General features: G+C 36.0%; 1 protein-coding gene across 6 annotated transcripts; it reads left to right on the top strand.

Moving 5' to 3' along the window:
* Window positions 1–3681: 3681 nt before the first annotated feature.
* On the top strand, window positions 3682–19757 carry PEX1 (peroxisome 1). 6 transcript variants are annotated; one of them, XR_016048982.1, is made up of 17 exons: window positions 3682–4283; window positions 4728–4901; window positions 5021–5120; window positions 8370–8855; window positions 9745–10482; window positions 11105–11196; window positions 12385–12458; window positions 13154–13373; window positions 13475–13568; window positions 13710–13864; window positions 14563–14790; window positions 16450–16650; window positions 17312–17437; window positions 17536–17597; window positions 18443–18560; window positions 18881–19292; window positions 19337–19757. XR_016048982.1 is itself a non-coding variant. In XM_006853342.4 (17 exons), exons 1-17 carry the CDS (start codon window positions 4083–4085, stop codon window positions 19463–19465), a joined length of 3393 nt encoding a protein of 1130 aa, XP_006853404.3. In that variant the 5' UTR covers window positions 3682–4082; the 3' UTR covers window positions 19466–19757. The 6 variants fall into 6 exon arrangements, 2 of the variants coding, with proteins under 2 accessions (XP_006853404.3, XP_088713782.1); XR_016048981.1 differs by having other exon boundaries at window positions 17536–17675; XR_016048983.1 differs by having other exon boundaries at window positions 17536–17831; window positions 18881–19165; window positions 19427–19757.
* Window positions 19758–20055: the final 298 nt, after the last annotated feature.

The raw sequence follows: 20055 nt of genomic DNA, 5'->3' as shown, positions 1-20055 counted from the left end.
TAATCATCTCGACCGTGTGAAGTATAGATATAACGAGAAATGATCCTATAGGACCCTCCCCCACCCATGTGTGTGGGACCCCAAAGATCGCTATTAAATTTGGCACGGATCTATAGAAAAGTCACGCCCTACACCCATGTGATAACTTTTTTAGAGATCCGTACCAACTTTAATGGTGATCCTTTGGGATCCTACACACATGGGTGGAGGAGGGTCCTATAGAATCATTACTCTAGATATAAAGAAGAAAATAATTTCAGGTCTTAAAAATGATGCATTTCATAACAAATTATCAGGACCGTCTATTCTCAAGATTTTCAAATATTTATAGATCAATTCGATCTTTACCCTTTTTAGAATTTTAATTTTTTTTAATTATTGTTGAATATGAATTTTCAAGCTATCATACGGTTTCTGACACCAAAATTATATCTTTCGGCAAAACTTAGAGGGGCGCGTAACTTGTATTATAGTATAAAAGTGGGTACCTTATATAAACCTCATCCTAAAAGTAAGGGAGAATATCTGCGTACACCCTATTAAAAGTTCTATTTCCCAACAAACTCAAGGTCTCAAAAACATTTATGGTTGTATAGAGATCACACATGTTTTCAAAGATATACTATGCGGGGTTTCTATGCCGTCAATAATATTTTCAAATCCTAATTATGTAGGGAAATAAAACTTCAAAATAGAGTGTGCAGAGATATTTTTTGTAAAAATAATGTTGGTGCAATGAGTATGGACCGGAAAAGGGACTTGGACTAGGGCAAAGTGACTCTAGTAAATACTTAGTGCTAGTTAGACTATCTTGCCCTATAAATGGGCTTGGGTAGAGTTTGCCTTTTGGTTAGGGCCGGTAGATAGGGGTGGCAATGGGTCGAGTCTGACTGGACTCGGACCCAAACCCAAATAGTATTCAGGTCCAAGTTTTGGACCCGAACCCGACCCAAACCCGAATAGTATTCAGGTCCAAGTTTTGGACCAGGACCCGACCCATCGGGTCTAAAAGTTGGACCCATAGCTGTCCTCGTCACGTCCCGGGTCTGGTCGGATCCATTGCCACCCTTATTATGAGCTTTTTATTTTTTTGCCCTTTTTTTTACTGTCATAGACCCATATTTTTGGCAACAAAGACGCAATCATCCGCCATTAGATTTTAAGCTGTCTGATTTATCGTTTAATAGTTAAAGATGACTACGAGTTTTTATTTTATATGATCTTTAATACACCCTAATGAATAGGGCTTGAAGTATTTTATCTCCGATAGTTTATAGGTACAGGTTGGGTCCAACCGGATTTGGATCCCGAATGGTGTTTGGGTCCAAGTTTGGGACCCGAAGCCGACCTGCCGGTCCAAATGTGGTATACCCGATGTGTTTGGGGTCGGGTCTGAGTCCATTGCCACCCCTAGCCGTTGATCTTTTAATTTATGTTCTTTTTTAAATTTATAAAAAGAGAAAAAAAAAAAGAAGTGATAGTGCTAGGTAATGGCCCAAGTTCGACCTGACCCAAACACTAGAACAGTAGACTTAGATTTTAGATTTGAGCCTGTCCTTCATGTTGATTTCAGTGGCCCTGTGCTGCTAGGTTCATTGTTGTGCCTAAAGAAAAAGCACATACTACGATTACCTAATTTAGTACAAGAAGGATATAATTAATCTTAATCGTTCGATAGGAAATAGAGCAGCACATGGTATCTATTTATCAGATCAAAGCTCTAACTAAAAATAGAATTGTAGACAATAATCCCTTTTACCTTTGGTGTAGGGATGTCACAATTACTTACAACTATCCAATGTGAAATCTAATAGTCTGGGTATGTCATAAAATTCGAAAAAATTTATTTTTAAACTTTGAGCTTGGTCAATAAAATAAATACAATCATTCAATGGTCAATAATAAAATAAATGCAATCATCCAATTTCGTATCCAATGATTAATATTATTTGTGACCATCTTGTACCAAAAAAAAATAATCTCATTATATACTTTACCATAAAAAAATTATTGAACTTTACAATGCATCCCACGCGGTTACATTTAAAATGGGAGGGCCGTGGTTAATGTAATATCCTTGTGCCAAAAGTGATGCGTCGCTTAATATAAAAATGCCGATGAACGTAGTGACAGAGAGATGATGCATAAGAAGATTACGATGATGCATAGAATTATGTAGAGAGAAAAACTTTTAGGCCCGGTCATACCAGCATTAATGTATCGGATCCTATTAGAACTTTGAAGTTAATCGTATTTAAAAAAATATTAAAAAAAACTTTTATTTCAATTTGCGAGGTTGAAAAAAATAAACTTTTTCTTAATCGAAGAGACACAAGATATTCTACTCCTTCAAGAGCATATTATTTATTTACTCCTTCAAGGAAAGTCCTACTTGGGGTTAGTTTTAGGATTTTTAAATTTTAGGGATATAATCTCTTTAACATGCAGATTAACTTCAATAAAAATATTTCTGAATTACACCTTCTAAGTACTTGAAAAATAATATCTCAAGATTGAATAGAAATCATCTAATTTTTAAAAGGTGAAATCTAATTGTTAGGAACTCAAATTGTAATTTTATTTTTAGAATAATCATCTAGTGATTCTAGGATGGCTACCAAAATTCTAGATTGAAAAAATATTCCCAAGTAGGTCATATGACCGAGGGAGTAAAAGTAAACTGTGCTCCCAAGAGAATATAGTATATATGGGAGAGATGAATTAGTAATACCTATTCATAAGTGAAAAGATAGTATTTATTAAATGTTGAAAGCATGTATTCTGAATGCTAAAACAAAAAAGTTCTCAAACTTTATGGTACGTGTGATATACCTCAAGCTCTCCGCTTTGACATCTAATGATTAGAAGTGACTATGAATTGGATTCATTGAAGGTTAAATGGACTTGTTTTACCTTGTTCTCAAACTTTATGGCATATGACACACCCCCAAGCCCTCCACACCCCAATCCCTCCACTGTTACAAAGATTTTCAATATGGACCCGGTTTCTATGTGGCCAAGCCGCATACTATGCAGGCCTATTAATAAAAGAAAAAGGTTGTATAAGGTTCCAACCTTATACTGTTAAGGAAATGTGCATCTCAAAAGTCCTACAGTGGAGAGTGTTCCCACGTAGGAGAACCTTCCAACTGATCATCTACATTTTGAGATGAATAGATATGAAAAAAAAAAAAAATTCAAAGTTCAAAAAATAGTACATCTAATAAAAAGTCAGTTGTACCATCTATTTTTAAGATTTTTAAATATTTATTAATCTGCTCGATCTGTACCTTTTTTTTTTAATTTTATAGATGCACCGGACCTCTACGGCAAAAATGTAACCTTATACAAACCTCACCCATTAATAAATTTATTTTTGAGATGGATTTTTTGACTTAATTTTTCAAGACATGTAATATCTAACATGTACATCATGAATATGAATAAATAAATAAATTTTAAAAATTAAAAATAATATTTCTAGTAAGAAAACATTTGGGCCGTTAGTTTCCATTGTTTTTAGATGGAACACCAACTTGCATCCATCTTTGAGATGGATGCTTTACACTTTTTGTACTGCAGATGTAGTCATGCGGTCCAGCCCGCATGAAACAATTTTCCTTTAATATTGAAACCGCAATTCTCAACCCTATTTGAAGGTGCGCTTTATTTTGATTGTTTGATTCTGAAAATTTTGGAATTTGGGTAATGGTGAATTTGAAGTTGGTTTTTCAACGCAATGGCCACTGAAATTCTAGATAATTCGGACCGTGATGATGGTGTAATTGGTTTCTTATTCTATAGTGTTTCTAAATTCTGGAAATTATAGGATTACTGCAAATTGAGGCGAAGAAGTAGTGGACATTTATTGAGATAGTTGCAGAAACCCTAGAAATTTCATTGGAGGTTGAGGCGTGATTGGTTCATATCTTGTGTTGCTTTAAGAACCCCATATATTGATGGGATTTGAAGTGTTTACGTTCAATGTCTCTGTTGCCTTTTGAAACTCTAGAAATTTCAATGGAAGTTGACAAGTGACCAGTTCACTGTTTAGATAGCTTTGGAAAACCCTAGAAATTTCTATGGAGGTTGAGGTGAGAAGTGTTGGGGGAATGGAGAGCTGCTTTGTGGCTCTCCCTCTTGCCCTAATCCATTCTTTGCAGTCCACATGTCCTGGTTTTTTACCACCTGTTCTTGCTCTCGAGCTTCAATCAGTCACTGATAGCAAAGAGCCATGGCACTTAGCCTGGTCTGGCGCTGCTTCTCGCTCCCATGCAATTGAGGTATGTGTACTTCGTGCTTTTCCTAGTCATTTCCATAAAACTTGATGTTTTGACAATTTTGTTTTATGGAGATTTTGTTTGGGTTTTCGTTTGTTCTCAGAAAGGGAGTTTACTGCACTCCAGTAACTGGTAAATAAAATTGAAACTTGGGTTTTGTTCCCTGCTATTCTTATATCAAGGAATCATGTGATTCCATGACAGGCCCATTTTTGGTTGTGTAGAACTTGAATTCAGTTATATATTCTTAATATGCTGTATAGTTTAATTCCATTATATATTTTCTTCTTTTCTTTTGGAGTGTTTCCCCTAGATGGTTATGAACCTTCTTTTTTATTCTTTGTAATTATTTTGGATAAACTTCTTATTTTTTTGGTTTTTTTTTTTTCCTTTTTAATTAGTTTTTCTTCTTTTTATATAAAGTTGTTCATTTTTCCATTGGCTTAGGTAGCAAAACAACTGGCAGAATGCATTGGTATGCCTAACCGTACAAAAGTTCAAGTAAGGGCAGCTGCAAATTTACCGAAAGCTACATTTGCTATGATAGAACCAATCAGTGAGGATGATTGGGAAGTTATGGAGCTTAATTCGGAATTTGCTGAGGAAACTATCTTGAAACAGGTACTTGTAGACTATTGTTCCCATTGTTTACCGTGTTAATTTTAAATCTGATGCGTTGATAAGAACTTGAGTTGCTGTGTCTTTTCGAAACTTATGCTAATAGTGTAGCCCCATTGCAGGTTGGTATTGTCCATGAAGGGATGAAATTTCCTTTGTGGTTGCATGGCCATACAGTTGCCACATTTGTCGTAGTTTCAACTACTCCTAAGAAACCGGTAGGTAAGATGAACTTCATTTCATGTTTTCATTATGAAAACTCTTCCATGTATGTGAAAGTTCTTTTGGAGCATTAAGCATATGAAGATAAAGATCTATTGTCTTAAATTATCAGTATAATTTAGAAATGAATTAATGTTTTTGGTTGTTCAGAACTCAACTCTAAGACACTTTTTGTGGCAATCTCAAGGTTGTGGGTTTAAACCAGTTGTACCCATACACTTCAAGTTCAACTTCTCTCTCATTTTCGCATGTCAACACATTGATCCTTAGACACGTGTTGACATGTGGCCAATATGCTGTTTGTTCATGACAGCTTATAAAATGTAGTTCGTTTGTGGGGTTTTAAATCATGACCATTTTAGATGGTGTTAAAAGTGATAGCCATCATGCCATCCATTTAAATTTTGTATAGCTTTGAAAAATATATTACTTATTATTAAGGGCCTGTTTGGATATGCTTGTTATCACTGACATTTCATTGTTTCAATTAAATTAATCTTGACAATGAATTATCTGTTGTTTGGCAGCATCCATCACAAAGTTATCTGAAACAAACTTTTAGGCAGTTTTACATGCGACTTTATCTTTTTACTTTATTCAAAGTAACTTTCTGAAAATCACAATTTTTTGGCTAGAAATAACTAAACATAGCTGAATTGTGCCAAAAAAATAAAAATAAATATAAATAATACAAGATGTGAACCGAACATGGTTTTAAAAAATGCCAATCCAGATCGGGAATCGATGGGACCTGTCCGGTTCCCACAATATATTGAGAATTGGCCGGTTCTAGAAAGAATTGCCCAGTTCTCTAACAAAACAAATTCTCCTTGCTCCCCCCCACTTTTTATTTTTTATTTTTTTTCTTTTTAACTTACTTGAAATTTTTGAAATTTTTTTATTTGAAAGAGGGTCGGTCGAGTGGCCCACCTCTCTCCTCGGGCAGCCACAAGCTTCTTTCATTTCATGACTTAAGTGGCATGTGAGCTTGTTTTATGACCTTGACCCCCCTCGCCCCCCACCCCAAATAATGCTTCAAACATCTGGGACTAATCAAAGCAAAGGTTTCCCACATTCGGGATGTTTGATGCTGGAAACTATCATTTTATTGAAGGGGTAGGTTTTGTTGAAGGGGTAGAGTGATGTCAAAATTATGGAAATGATCCATAGTTTCAAAGGGGTAGATTTTCTAAGGTGTTGGGGCCATATACTTTCTATTTTAAGGACTGTGAAGATGATCCATACCATTCTACCTTTTCAATAAAACCTATTTTTACTTCATTGTAAGAAATAAAAATAAAAAAAATGAAACCTAGTTTTACTTGTATTTTTTCCTTCTTTTCTTTTTACTTTCTTTTTTCTTATTTTTCTTTTTATTTTCCATATAGATTGTGTGCTCAATATTTTTTTCTTGTGTTTCTTTTTACCTGTTTTTTTACTTCTTTGGTGTGCTAACATTTACGTATTTTCAGTAAAATAATGATAAATCATAATGCAATAACTCAATTTTTGAAGCCTTAAAAACTATATTTTTAAGAAAGTTTAGCAATTTTTTGAATTTTTTTAAAGCCAGATCAGCCCAATCCGGCCGATCCACCGATCCAAACCACCGTTTTGGAACGGTCAATTTGGGTCACCGATCCACTTTTTAAAACATTGCTACCAAGCAACTAACAAAATCATATTATCCAAAGTATATAAATTTTAAATAACATAGTCTGTTTCAAACAAAATTAAATGTCATACAAATAGGCCCTAAGTGAGAAAGTAACAATGTCAAAATGTTTGGATGATAGGACGACATGCATATGTTTATGCATGCCCTTTAATGGTCAATTGCGCATGCACGTCTTTATAAATATTTTTCAATATGTTAGTAGTTTATTGTCATATGCATATATTTGTGGATATATTCTATTGACATATTTACATGGGTGCATAGTTGGGATGAGGCTTAGACGATGAAGATGATGATATGGACTCAAAAAATAATTCTCGTATAAAACATATTTGGTTCAATTTAATAGTTCTACTTACATAGCTATCAAAGATGCTCTACATATTGTACAAATGTTATCACTAGAGAGACTTAACAACACCATTTTAAAATTTAAGAAAGAAATATAGTTTTATTTTTTCTTCCATATACACACATGCATATATATATATATATATATATATATATATATATATATATATATACATACATAGATACATACATACTAGATACACACCCATGTTGGTGCCCATATAACATCGTTTCAAACTTAGGTCACCTACTAGAAAAAGAAAAGAGTGACTCTCATGCATCTTTCTAGTGCTCATGCATTAACATACAACACGTTGTATCATACAAAATCCTCTGACAAGAGAAAAGACAAATATGTTTCAATGATGGCGCATGTGTAGCAGTCTTGTCTATTTCTTGATTATTGTTTTTGTTTCCTGCATGTTTTTGTATATTGTGCTTGTGCTCTTGCCTGCATATGTTTAAGTTTAAAATTTCATGTTTCATAGTCATCCTATTCACATATAATTCTACTTATTTTTTTTACGGTTGACTTTCTTTTTTTTTTTTTGGAAGAAAAGGTTAACTTGATCTCATTTATTCAATTAAATTAATCTTTATACAGCTGCATTGTCTCAAGTGGTTCTACACTGATACAAACATGTCTACACTAAAGACTATAGAAAATTTGTGCTCCATGTAGGATTATTTATGACGAACACAATGTAGTTTCTAGTTGTTCCTTTCCTGATGGGAGAATATTCACGATGCAAGCGCTTTTCTTTTCCGCTAAGCTAATAGTTGGCAAGGGCTGCTCTGCTTATGCACAAAACTGTTCCTTTTTTTTTTTGGGGGGTGGGGAATTAATAATGCTGCAGTTGCTTTATAAAACAATTAAACCTATCATATAAATACAGTTATCAGAAAGGGGAAGTATTATATTGTTTAAAACAATAGTCCTCAGTACTGTTGGAGATGATTAGTGGGACCCACATTTGAGGTCATGTCCTGTTCTGATGCATCCCACTCTCCCTTCTCCATTCATATCAAAGAATGGTCAATGGTGATACCCAATTGGATTATTCTTCACTTTCCTTAGAAGGAATGCAAATTCATCTTGAGGTCTTTGGACTTGTTTTTTCTAGAATTGTCTTTGGTCTGGTTTTATGCGCGTAGTATACATCATAGAGGGATTGATACATTTTACGTTGCTTAATGTTACGTTTTGGGGCTTTTTCTAGTGCAACTTGTGCCAGAAACTGAAGTTGCAGTTGCCCCGAAGAGAAGAAAGAATGTTGGAGGCGCACAACAAGGTGTTGGGTATGTGAAAGAGCATATCACGACTAAGGCACTCTTACGTGTTCAAGAGCTAAACAGGAACTATGTTCACACATACAAACAAGAGGGTGTAAAGCTTGGTGTGGTTCTCACTTCTGTTGTTTTTTTACATCCCGAAACTGCGAGGCACTTTATGTTTGATAATGGTCAACTAGTTAGCATATCATCTAGAGCATCTGGGAATGGCAGCCTGCAGAATCAGAAATGGGGCCCCTCAAGAAAGAAGGCCAATTTGACTACTGCAGAGAAGAATAATGGGTGGTTGAGAAGTGGCACAATGGTTCCTAGGCACGCAACTGTTTGCATTTCTCTTTCAGATTCAGTGGCAAGAGGGCATGTCATGCTTCAACGGTCTCTCCGTCTTTATATAAAAGCAGACTTGCACACATGTAAGTATGTTATTGTCGCAAAGATTTTCTTGACTCGTGGCACCTGTGAGTTATCTTTAAACCTTTTCTTTTATATAATTGTGTCCTGGATCTCAGTTCAGTTCCCACTACGTAAAAATATTTTCTGCTTCATTGAGAATGAATATCTCGATGTAAATGGGACATTTAACACTAGGACACTTGTTCATGGGTGTCTCACTGTCCTAGTTTCCTTACCTTTTTTCGTTGTTTCTTTTTTTCTAATCGGTATCCAAAATGGTTGTTGTCAATAGGAGAGGATATTTAATGGTGATATATCATTCCTAAATGCTTACAACATCTTGTTCGCTTACCCTTTATACATCTCTATTTTTATTTGGATTCTATCGGATGGTTAGCTGCCTAGAATTGCTTCTCAGGTGATATTCTTCTTTATATTTTTTCATTAGTAACTAGGTGATTAGAGTTTGTGATATGCACAAACCCTTTGGTCAGTTTTGCATTTTGTTTCTGATGAAATGTCGATTATTGGCACAAAAAACTCTGCTTATCTTGCCTTGAGTTTAAAGCTTGTGTTTGTGGCTGGGGTGAACATTTGCTTATGTGATCTAGCAATAGAAAGATTATAAACGCTTTTGTATTGGAGTCCTTTGAACCAGTGGTGATGAATACTTGATTCCCCAGTCTAGCATGTTGATGCTTTGTCAAATGTTTATTTTCATTTTCTTATCTCTTAGTTTCCTGCTCCGAAAAGAACGTATTGATTACTAACAAGGTAATGACCAAGCCACATCTTATATTACATGTACAATAGCAATTTCATTCGTCTTATGATTATACATATTTCTCTATAATTTTATTTTCTACTTAATACGCTCGGACTTATATGTGATTTTGCGCACACGTGCAGGGGTTCATGTATGGAGATGCAGCTCCCATGTTAAAAAAGATGCTTCTTTAATCCTTTCTCCTTGTCATTTTAAGCTTGAGACAGATAAATTGCTTGAAGATAATGCTAATCTCTTTGAGTTTCGCAACTCTCTCAAGACTAACAGCATGCACCAAAATATTGATTCAATATTCAATGAGGAAGTTATGGATTGGTCAACTCATGAAGAGTTCATCGAGGCACTTCCTTCCGGGTGTCATGGACATGGGGAGAATGAGCATGACTGTGAAACCTGTGCTGTAAAACAAAAAGAAAGGCTCGTCCAGATTTGGACAATGGGGCAACTTAATATAATGGCAACACTGAATGGTGTAGATGATGTGAAGTCTTTGGTTCTGGGAAGGGAAACAATTTTGCACTTTGAGGTGGATATGGGTTTGACCTTTGGAAGCTGTAAAACTGGATCTAAAGGAACGATAAATATGTCTGATAAGTCTCCTTTAGAACTGCTGTTTTTGTTAACTGTAACGTCTGACGAGTCTGATCTTGGTGAACAGTATGAATCTTATGAGCTTGCCTTCTCAACTGTAAATTCAAGTAGTGAAAAACATGGTGGCTTAGAGTTGCAGTTTGAGAAGCTCGATTTTGGTGGTCCTGTTTGTTTTGATTGTCCTAATGAGAAGTGTTTTGGTCGAAGCTTTAGTTCAAGTGTTTCATCTTTGAGCTGGATGGCAGTGGCTTTGACCGATATTATTAACCGTAGGCCTCTTTTCTTTCTCTTGTATATGAATGCGAATTGTTGGAATGTATTTGTTCCTCTGTATACTCCCTTGTTGAAATATTATTATCGATTAGTTATAAGATTTTGCATAACCAACAAAAATGTATGCAGTGTCCAGGGATTCAGCTGAGTCGACTTGGACATGCCCGAGTTGCTCGTACTCGGCTCCTTGTCGAGCAGAGTGCCAGGTTAAACTTAGGGTTATCAAAAAAATAAAAATTCATAAAATGTTTGTTAATTGTAGAATCAATATAGAAATATTTCATGTAATTAGTAATGTAATGCAGATATATTTTATGCAATTGTAATTGTCTCCAGTTATAAATATTTTTTTTAAAAATCCATGTTTCGTATTTTTTTCCATCTTATTTGGGTTTTAGTATTTTTTTTAGTTTACTATGATATTTAATATTTTATTTTGTTTTTAGCAATTTATTTATCTATTTTAGTTTTTTGGCTGCATACACTACTCAAGTGAGTCCACTTGGACTTGCTGGAGTTCCTTGGCTCGGGCAGGGCCTGAGTCTTGAGCCTGACGCGAGTTCTTGAATATTGTTTATATGGTTTTGTAATATCTGACCAGTTCACCTTTTCTTCCAGGGTTGACAGTGCTATTATCTCCAAGTTCTGGAAAGTTATTTAGTAACCTGGATCTTCCTCTCCCTGGCCATGTTCTTGTGCATGGACCTCCTGTGAGTTCCTCACACTTGATCAGTGTCAAAGTGGAATAGGATCTAGATCCACCTACTTTTCTTTTTATAATGTTGAGAAATGCCACTTCATCTTTTCTTTTGTTTGAACCCAAACTAATGGTTTTGCTATTGGAATACTTCTTTGCTATCGGAATACCATTATAGAAAGCCAGCTTACTTCTGTTTGCTATCAGAATACTTCTTGTGTGACTTAGTAGTATATTTATGATTTTATGTCATATTATTTTCCACCCTTCTGTGCTCTCAAAAAGGAAAAAAATTCCTTCTCTTCCTTTTTCGGAGAATGTAACTTCTTTGTTCTTTTAGGTAAATGGAAATGCAGACTTCTGTTGAGTAATATTATTATTATTATTTTTTCATTGGTTTTGGAACTGTACCTTTATTGATCAGAACATGCACCTTCATTCTTCAGCTGTTTGTTGAGAGTTTACCCAGGCTTGCTTGACTCACTAAGAACATCAGTTTGATATAGTGCATGTCCCAAGTCTAGAACCCTTAATAATAATCAACAATGAGCCCATGGATTAGTCAATGTTCTTTTGACATGTGGTTTTATTAAGAACAAATGAGGATCATTTCCAAACTGTCGCCCTCTCGTTTTCTTCCCTAAACACTTTATATGACGAAGGACGAGTCTGATTCCTGGATTTTATGTAACTCTGTCACTTGGACTCCAAATGATAGGTTGCTGAAGCCATGAATGTGAGTCCTCTCAGTTTTTCTCTTCTTCCGTAGCATGTGTTATGGGTATTTTTGTGCCACAGATTTGTACACAATTCAGGTTGGTTATTTATATTTATTTATTTGGCTCCTGAAAATTTTGTGGTTTCTAATTTTCAAATGAGAAATAAGAGTAATGGAACCCGGCCCAAAAAAAAAAAGAGAAATAGAAATATGAATTGCGGCTGCGAGATGAATGCATCAGTATACTTTGTGAACAGTCTGGCATACTTTATTAGAATTGCTTTTTTGTAGTAAACTACTCTATGCGTGCTCCTTAGTATGTTATGGTTGATAGTTGCTGGTTAGAAATGACAAAATTAAAGAGGAAAACAATAGCATGCTAATATCTCTACTTCTACTACTCCCCAGCATCACCATAGGATTGTGCTGGAAGATGTACAAAGCTTTTAGACTCCATCTTATTCTGGTATCTCTGTTTGTCAGGGTTCGGGGAAAACCTTATTAGCTATGGCTGTTGCTAAACACCTAGAAGGCAGCAAAGATATTCTAGCTCACATGTATGCAGCCCAGTGATTGTATTTGCTTAGTTTTGTCTTTGTAGTCATTTTTATTCGTGAGGATTTGTCTTCTATAAAGTTATCTCAATATCATGAGCCTATATATATATATATATATATATATATATATATATATATATATGGGAGAGTCTGAGGTCAGCCTGCTAGCTGACAGCTACATTAAACACCCAATTGCTCATATTGAATCTGCGCAATGGTCACAATTGCATTTCGTTTTTCGAATTTTAATTCTTTTTCTCAAAATAAAAATTACTTGAATTTTGGAGCGTTTATTTTTAAAAAAACAGGTGAATCTAATAAAAATATCGAAAACATAATTAACAAAAATTTAATGGACCAAACTACCTCTAAAACTCTAAGGGGTATTTTGGTAAATTTATTTTTATGAATTATTTTTTTAATATTTTTATTAGGTGCGTCTCGACTAGAACAGTTGATGCCCCGAATTTCATGTGATTTAAATTTGTAAAAAAATTATTAAAATTGAAATACAAGATGAAGTCCTGACTGTCAGATTGGCTCTGATTCAATCTAGGACATAGGGCGTACACTATTTCATCAGCCCATATATATATATATATATATATATATATATATATGTATGTAATGTATTTTTCCGAGCTTTCTTGGATTGGGTTTACCTGTTCTTCCCTGATTGGTCTTTTTCTTTACAGAGTCTTCATAAATTGCTCAAAACTTGCTTTAGAGAATGTTAATACAATACGGGAAACCCTTAATGGCTACATATCTGAAGCTCTTGATCATCCACCAGCACTTGTCATATTTGATGATCTGGATGCTCTTATTTCATCTTCTGAATCTGATGGCTCTCAATCTTCTCATTCTGTTATGTCTCTTGCGGAATTTCTTGGAGATATAATGGATGAGTATCAGGTATAGTTGCGTAATGAAGTTTCCCTAAATATTGGTTATCATTTATTATAACCGTATATGGTTTCTAGGAGTAGATTATTGATCTTTGAATAGTTGAGCAGGAAACGATGAAGACATCTTGTGGTATTGGCCCTGTTGCATTTATGGCTTCTCTGCAGTCACCAGGGACTTTGCCCCAGACTTTGCGCTCTTCAGGTTGTTCAATTTATTCGCATCTGGAAATTGGGGACACATCAAATTGGGGCCCTTGATGTGTCCATTGTTTTGAAATTAAAACTTGATTGTTTTTGTAAAATTTGTAATTTTACTGAGTACGCCTGCTCTGTTTTCCTATAGGAAGATTTGATTTCCATGTTCAAATGCCAGTGTTTGCGGCCCCGGAGCGTGGTGCTTTGTTGAAACGTGAATTGCAGAAGCGTTCTTTGCTTTGTTCCAAAGAAGTCATATCTGAAATTGCCTCAAAGTGTGATGGATATAATGCATATGACCTGGTATTTGTGGATTTTTGTATTAGTATGTTTTTGTTCTTGGGTGTTTATATGGAAGCCCATGATTTGGATTCCCTGCATGTGTAACTCTTTTTGTTTTCCTCTATCTTCTTAACCAAGAAAGAGTAATTTGATAAGAAACCTAGAAATATCATTGTCTTGCATAATAACATGTTTCATGCCTAGAGATATCATGGAGAGGAATTAAGAGTAGATTGCATGTGAAAGAAGACTGGGCCCTGTTTTATTGCAGATAACTTCGGCTATGCAAAAGGCTATTCATTGCAGCAGTAAATTTACATACTGACGTGAAAGAGTATTTGGCATGAATTCATTCACACCAATATGTAGAACTAGGTGTGGTTGGAAATTGATTTATGAATGTTCTTTGAGTGCATAGTCATTTTTATTGGGTTTGTCCATTACGCCTCTTACTGTTTGTGTTCTTTTCATCTTTTTATTGTTTCTCCCATCTTATATGAACCATCTCAGAGCTGTTGAAAAGTATGCATAGGGGACTTCATGTATTTTGTTTTTGTATCTATGGGTTTTCTGTTTTCACTCACCTGTCAGTGCTTGTTTGACATATTGGATGGGCTTGGATCATATTGCTGTGGAGAATTTGTACTGAACATTGAACTGCTGTATGTGTGTGTGTGTTTGTTTGTTAGTAAGTGATTAAAGTTTTATTTTAACTGCAGGAAATATTGGTTGATAGGGCTGTCCATGCTGCTGTTGGTCGCTTTTCATCTACTTCTGCAGTTTTAGGGCACAGAAAGCCAGCTTTAACGAGGGAAGATTTTTCCCATGCAATTAGAGATTTCCTTCCAGTAGCCATGCGCGGCGTCACAAAATCTGGATCTGAAGGTGGCCGTTCTGGGTGGGAGGATATTGGGGGGCTTCATGATATCCGCAACTCCATCCAGGAGGTACTTATATGTTGATGGACTTCTTCATGGTTTTCCTCTCTCTCATGAATCTCAAAAGTCATATGTTGCTTCAATATGGGCCACCACGAAACTTTGTGAAGTGTACCTCTTCATCTGCAAAATTAGGTCTCCTGCATTTTGAAGATCGTGATATTAAAAGCCTTTGATGAAGGGCGATTGGTTCTATGACCTTTGTCTCTTCTAGATACTTTATTAGGCTGCATTATTAAAATCTATTGAGAAGCCTAATGCTGGAAAATGTAATGTGGGGCTTAATAAATACTAATACACAAGTTTGAGATATTAGTACACAAGTTTGAGGGAGTTGCGGTAGAAATACGCAAGTGCTTAGAGAAGTTAGATTGTCTTATAATCATGTTGTTTATATCGCCTACATATGTGACACATGTTTTGGCCTTTTCTTTTGTTCCTCAATCTTTTACTCTTTAGGGTAGTGCAATCATCAGTATTGAGTTAGTTTCTGTCTTTGAATTTTAAAGTTAAATATAAAATGGATAATGTAATTTATGGAACATTTTGTTCGTCATCATAATTATGGCTGGGTACATCAGTTTAATAGTTGTTTTATTTTCTCTTTGATATAGTTCTTCTTGCATGTCTTTTTTTTTGTGGAGTTCTTGTAGCATGTGAATCATTAGGCATTGTGTTGTTCAGTATTTTAAAATTTGGACACCTCCTCACTTAGGCTGCCGAGGGCCCTAAATGCACCTCCTTGGGGTAGGCTGACGCCTAGGGTTGGTTATTCAAATGGTGCCTGCCTTTTGGTCCGAGGCAGGTGCCTTGGCTTGCCTAATGGCCAACCCGGGTGGCTTGTGTTGCCTCTTATTGAGGGCAGAGAATGGCCCTAAGTTGGGGTCATTTTTTGTCTCTTCCCTCTTAAGTGCTAAATTTGTGAGACCTTTTGAGAATTTGAAAGTTTTTGAATTGCAAAATTTAGTAGTATAAAAGCCTATTGTTTTTTAGACTTGAAGTGCAGGTAAAAGACGTGTTTCGGCAACTACTTTGATTTAGTTTCAAAAGGTTAGTGTGTTTCAATTTTGGATTTAGGGTTTGGTGATATTTTTTAATATTGGGTTTTAATTTTTTTTTTAATTTTTGTTAATCTTCCCCAAGTTTGGTTTTCGATTTGTTGCCCCTTTTCACAATTAGGTTCAGGTTTCGGCTGCCTAGAGAAGTAGGCACCCGGCTGGCTGCCTAGGCAGCCGAATCTGAACTCTGAAAGTTGTGCTTTCTTCTTGAGAAGTGAGCATAGTTGATTTATCTTTTCTATTAGGTGTGCTAGACAGTTTGAAAATTTTCCATGATATTTTTTTTTAGGTAGTTCAGTGGTAGGAGTTAAACTTGAGATGTAGGTTTGCTAAAGTCAACTTGCTAAGCACTTAAGCCGAAGCCCAATTCCTAAAATTTTACATGATATATCATAAGAAAGGAACTTTTGCTGGATGTTATCTTCTAATCATTGCAATTGACTGTCAAGGATTTTTAAATTTAGCTAATCAGATATGAGGACTAGATAATTCATAATTCAGATATGAGGACTAGATATGAGGTCTAGCTAATCAGATATGAGGACTAGATAATTCATATTTTACATGATAACATGGATTGAGATCCTTACACTTCTATTCCATGTTCCAGATGGTTGAGTTGCCCTCTAAGTTCCCGGACATTTTTGCCAATGCGCCATTGAGATTAAGATCTAATGTTCTTCTGTACGGCCCCCCTGGTTGTGGTAAAACTCACATTGTTGGAGCTGCTGCAGCTGCTTGTTCTTTACGATTTATCTCAGTAAAAGGACCTGAGCTGTTGAACAAGTATATTGGTGCATCAGAGCAAGCTGTAAGAAATCCATCTGGTCACCCTCTTACTGTTGGCAAAAAATGCATCTATATCTTTATGATCAATATTTATGCATTCTATGCACAATTTTCCTTATAATTTAAGTGCTTTCGTCACATGCCTACTTATCAAGAACATGATCAATCATCATTACATGGCTTGTTTCTTACTTTTAGAAGGGAAGTGTGCTACAATCCATTGGACCACGGAAATGCTACATTCGGTCATCAATGTCCATTGAAATTATGGATGGTGGTTGTCGAGCTAAAGTGGGACACCCACCATTGGGGTCATGCCCTGTTTTAAAGTTTTATTTGTTAGTGACATTACTTGGAGCTGGGCACTTGTCACTAATCAATTTACTGCCTGAAGCAACTAAGCTCACTGTTCTTTTTTCTTTTTGGCTTTAATGGGAGATACTATTGTGGTCATGACCATCAATCATATGCTGGATGATGGAGAGAGACTAGGATCTACCAGATAGGGGCATGCCTCTAATAGTGGGCCCCACATTTACGCTTCCCTATCCATCCTTCGATTGGACAGTCATGACCCTGGTGGATTATGGTTATTAGTTCAATGGCCTAGATTACCAAGTTTCTTTTTGTCATTGGAAAGGAATGAGGAGGTATAATACCCACTGTACCCACTGTGATTTCAGGTACGGGATATATTCTCGAAAGCTGCCGCTGCAGCACCGTGCCTGCTGTTTTTTGACGAGTTCGATTCTATTGCACCAAAGAGGGGTCATGACAATACTGGCGTAACAGATCGAGTTGTTAATCAGGTTTCTAAGTAGTATTGAATGATTTATTTTAGCACTTGTCACTGCTTTAATAACAATTCCCAGAGTTCCTGATTTTAAAATTTTGTTTTCATTTGCAGCTATTAACTGAACTTGATGGTGTCGAGGTCCTGACTGGGGTATTTGTATTTGCTGCCACTAGGTTTGCCATTTTGTGCAGTAACTCCTCTTGGCAAAAAGGAATATTTTATGTGATCTTTGAATACCACTATCCAATGGGGTATGGTTTATGATACTCAGGGGCTTCCACTTTCCATTCCTGAAGTTGGATTGTGGATATTAATGATAGTGGGACCCACCAAGATATTTTGGCAATTACAGTTAAATCTCCCCAATCTGTCGTCTGGAACAGAAGTGGATGCCTCTTTGAACTACTGTATGCCATACTCGATGGGATTATCATACACTTTTGTTTATGACTGTCTTATGGCTTTTGGCATGTTAGGAAGTAAAATGTAAATACAACTTTCCTGGTTCTTTAGGAGTAGCTTTTTGGGCAAAATTGATATTCTAAACATGATCAACTAGGTGTTTTTATTGCATAGATGGGAGAGATTTTTCTCATTAAGGGGACAAGTCACTTTGGAGTTGTTTGGTGGGAACCGACTCCTAAAGCAATGGGTCACTTGCTTTGCATATCTGCAAAGTTAATTTGTAGATAATTCCTGATCTGTAATAGAGAATTCACTATGATTACAAACATTTTCTGTCACTTGACCATATATCTGTAATTGAAAATTGTTACTGCTTCGTATATTAAATTGTGGACATATACTTGTCTATGCCAGAAAAAAAGACAGTACATGTTGAGAAAAAAAATTGGGAAGATGCAAGCTAAGTGGATTGAATTTTGAATTGTTTTTTATTTATTATATTATGTGGTTTGTGGTATTTCAGGTGTTTTTCGTTGGGATAATTTATTGGTGTGTTCTTATTCCTTCCTTTTAGTTTAAGTATTGAATGTGTCACTGTTGCTTATTGAAACAGTCGCCCTGATCTACTTGATGCTGCACTTTTACGACCTGGAAGACTCGACCACCTTCTCTTTTGCGACTTTCCATCTAGGGAGGAAAGATTGGATATCCTTAAGGTCCTCTCCAGAAAGGTCAGTGGTTCTTCTAATCCTGGAAAATATAGTGAAAATAAGTTGTCGGAGAAAGATGATCTCAAATCTGTGGCAATGAGCAACTGTTTTTCTTAAATTAGAGTATGTTGGTCATCTACCTATTTCAGTTTCCATCCGCTGATAGAATCCAATTCTGTTGCAGCCAAAATTTTAAACTTCTGAGCGTCGAAATGTGTCATCCTTTTGAGAGAGAGAGAGAGAGAGAGAGAGGGAGAGAGAGGTGGGTCTCCTATGATGAATATTGACACTACGATACAATCATTCCATAGCTAAAAGACATCTGCATATTAAATGTGCAGCTTCCTTTGGCAAGTGATGTCGATCTGAGTGCCACAGCCTCAGTTACCGATGGTTTCAGTGGTGCAGATCTCCAGGCCCTTCTCTCTGATGCCCAGCTTGAATCAGTGCATCAGTTTCTTGATAGTGGGAGCAATGGTCAGCCTGGAACCACCCCCGTCATATCTGATTCTCTTTTGAAATCAGTAGCTTCTCGTGTGAGACCTTCTATATCAGAAACCGAGAAGCAGAGACTTTATGGCATCTACAGTCAGTTTTTGGATTCAAGGAAATCTGTTGCCGCGCAGGTCTTTCTCCCTCTCTAACCTCCCAACCAAAACCCGTGCCCCCTCGTCTTCTCTCTCTCTCTGGCAAAATTAGTGTGTTTTTGTTGTTCGCTTAATAGACCAAAGGCCTGGTTTGGTTGATGCGCCGGTCTTGGGTTCAAAGACTATCTCTCTATCTCTCTCTCTCTCCAGTTCTTGGGTTCAAGGAATCTTGTTACTCTCTCCCTCTCTATAGCAGTGATCCATCTTTCTCTCTAACACTGATCCATCTTGGTTTTGCAGACAAGGGATGCAAAGGGCAAACGATCAACTTTAGCTTAATAAGTGTACCATGCAAGGAATGTATCAATGCTGGTTGACTGTATAATAAGCCAATCAGTTCTATATCAATGGTTCAATGCTTATCTAAAATCTCGGGACCAAAAGCTTCTCGAAACGGCATCCACAGTGCAGAGATTCTGAGGATGCCCAGATTAAAAAATAATGCAGTTTTTACCATGAAGATTTTCCCGTAGATTGCTTCTCTTAATTCACTTTATTTCATTTTCTTTTAATGGCAATTGTTGGATGTATGAAAATTAGAAAAGTATGCAAAGAGTATTTCCTTTTGATACAAGGTGTTTACAATTATTCGTGTCCGTCAGATTTCAAATCAAGTGGTTGTCAAAGTGTTATTGACAACGGCTCAAAAGTTCAAAAAGATTTTTTTAAATTTCATAATACATTCCAAGTCATTCAATTTGATATCTAATATGTAGGAGTAATTGGGGACCTTTTGGTAACAAAGATAAATAATCTCTCAGTATACAATCCCATATCTTGTTTCTACATATTTGAGAGTCTCTGGTTATTTGGGAGCATGTTTTCTACGGCTCATTACGTGGGTTATTGTTCACAAAAGACTTGGCAAT

Source organism: Amborella trichopoda, chromosome 2, assembly GCF_054954075.1.
Source record: "Amborella trichopoda isolate Santa Cruz 75 chromosome 2, AtrichopodaSantaCruz75HAP2 v2.0, whole genome shotgun sequence".
Classification (NCBI taxonomy): domain Eukaryota; kingdom Viridiplantae; phylum Streptophyta; class Magnoliopsida; order Amborellales; family Amborellaceae; genus Amborella; species Amborella trichopoda.
This window is presented reverse-complemented; position numbering and strand designations above follow the sequence as displayed.

What these genes read in the sequence shown, in the direction of transcription:
- PEX1 (XM_088857656.1), top strand. Translation starts at nt 4,083, where the DNA reads ATGGAGGTTGAGGTGAGAAGTGTTGGGGGAATGGAGAGCTGCTTTGTG. An exon ending in ATATAATGGATGAGTATCAG is followed by an intron (nt 13,374 to 13,474) that starts GTATAGTTGCGT and finishes ATAGTTGAGCAG; the next exon opens with GAAACGATGAAGACATCTTG. An exon ending in CAGATCGAGTTGTTAATCAG is followed by an intron (nt 17,438 to 17,535) that starts GTTTCTAAGTAG and finishes TTTCATTTGCAG; the next exon opens with CTATTAACTGAACTTGATGG.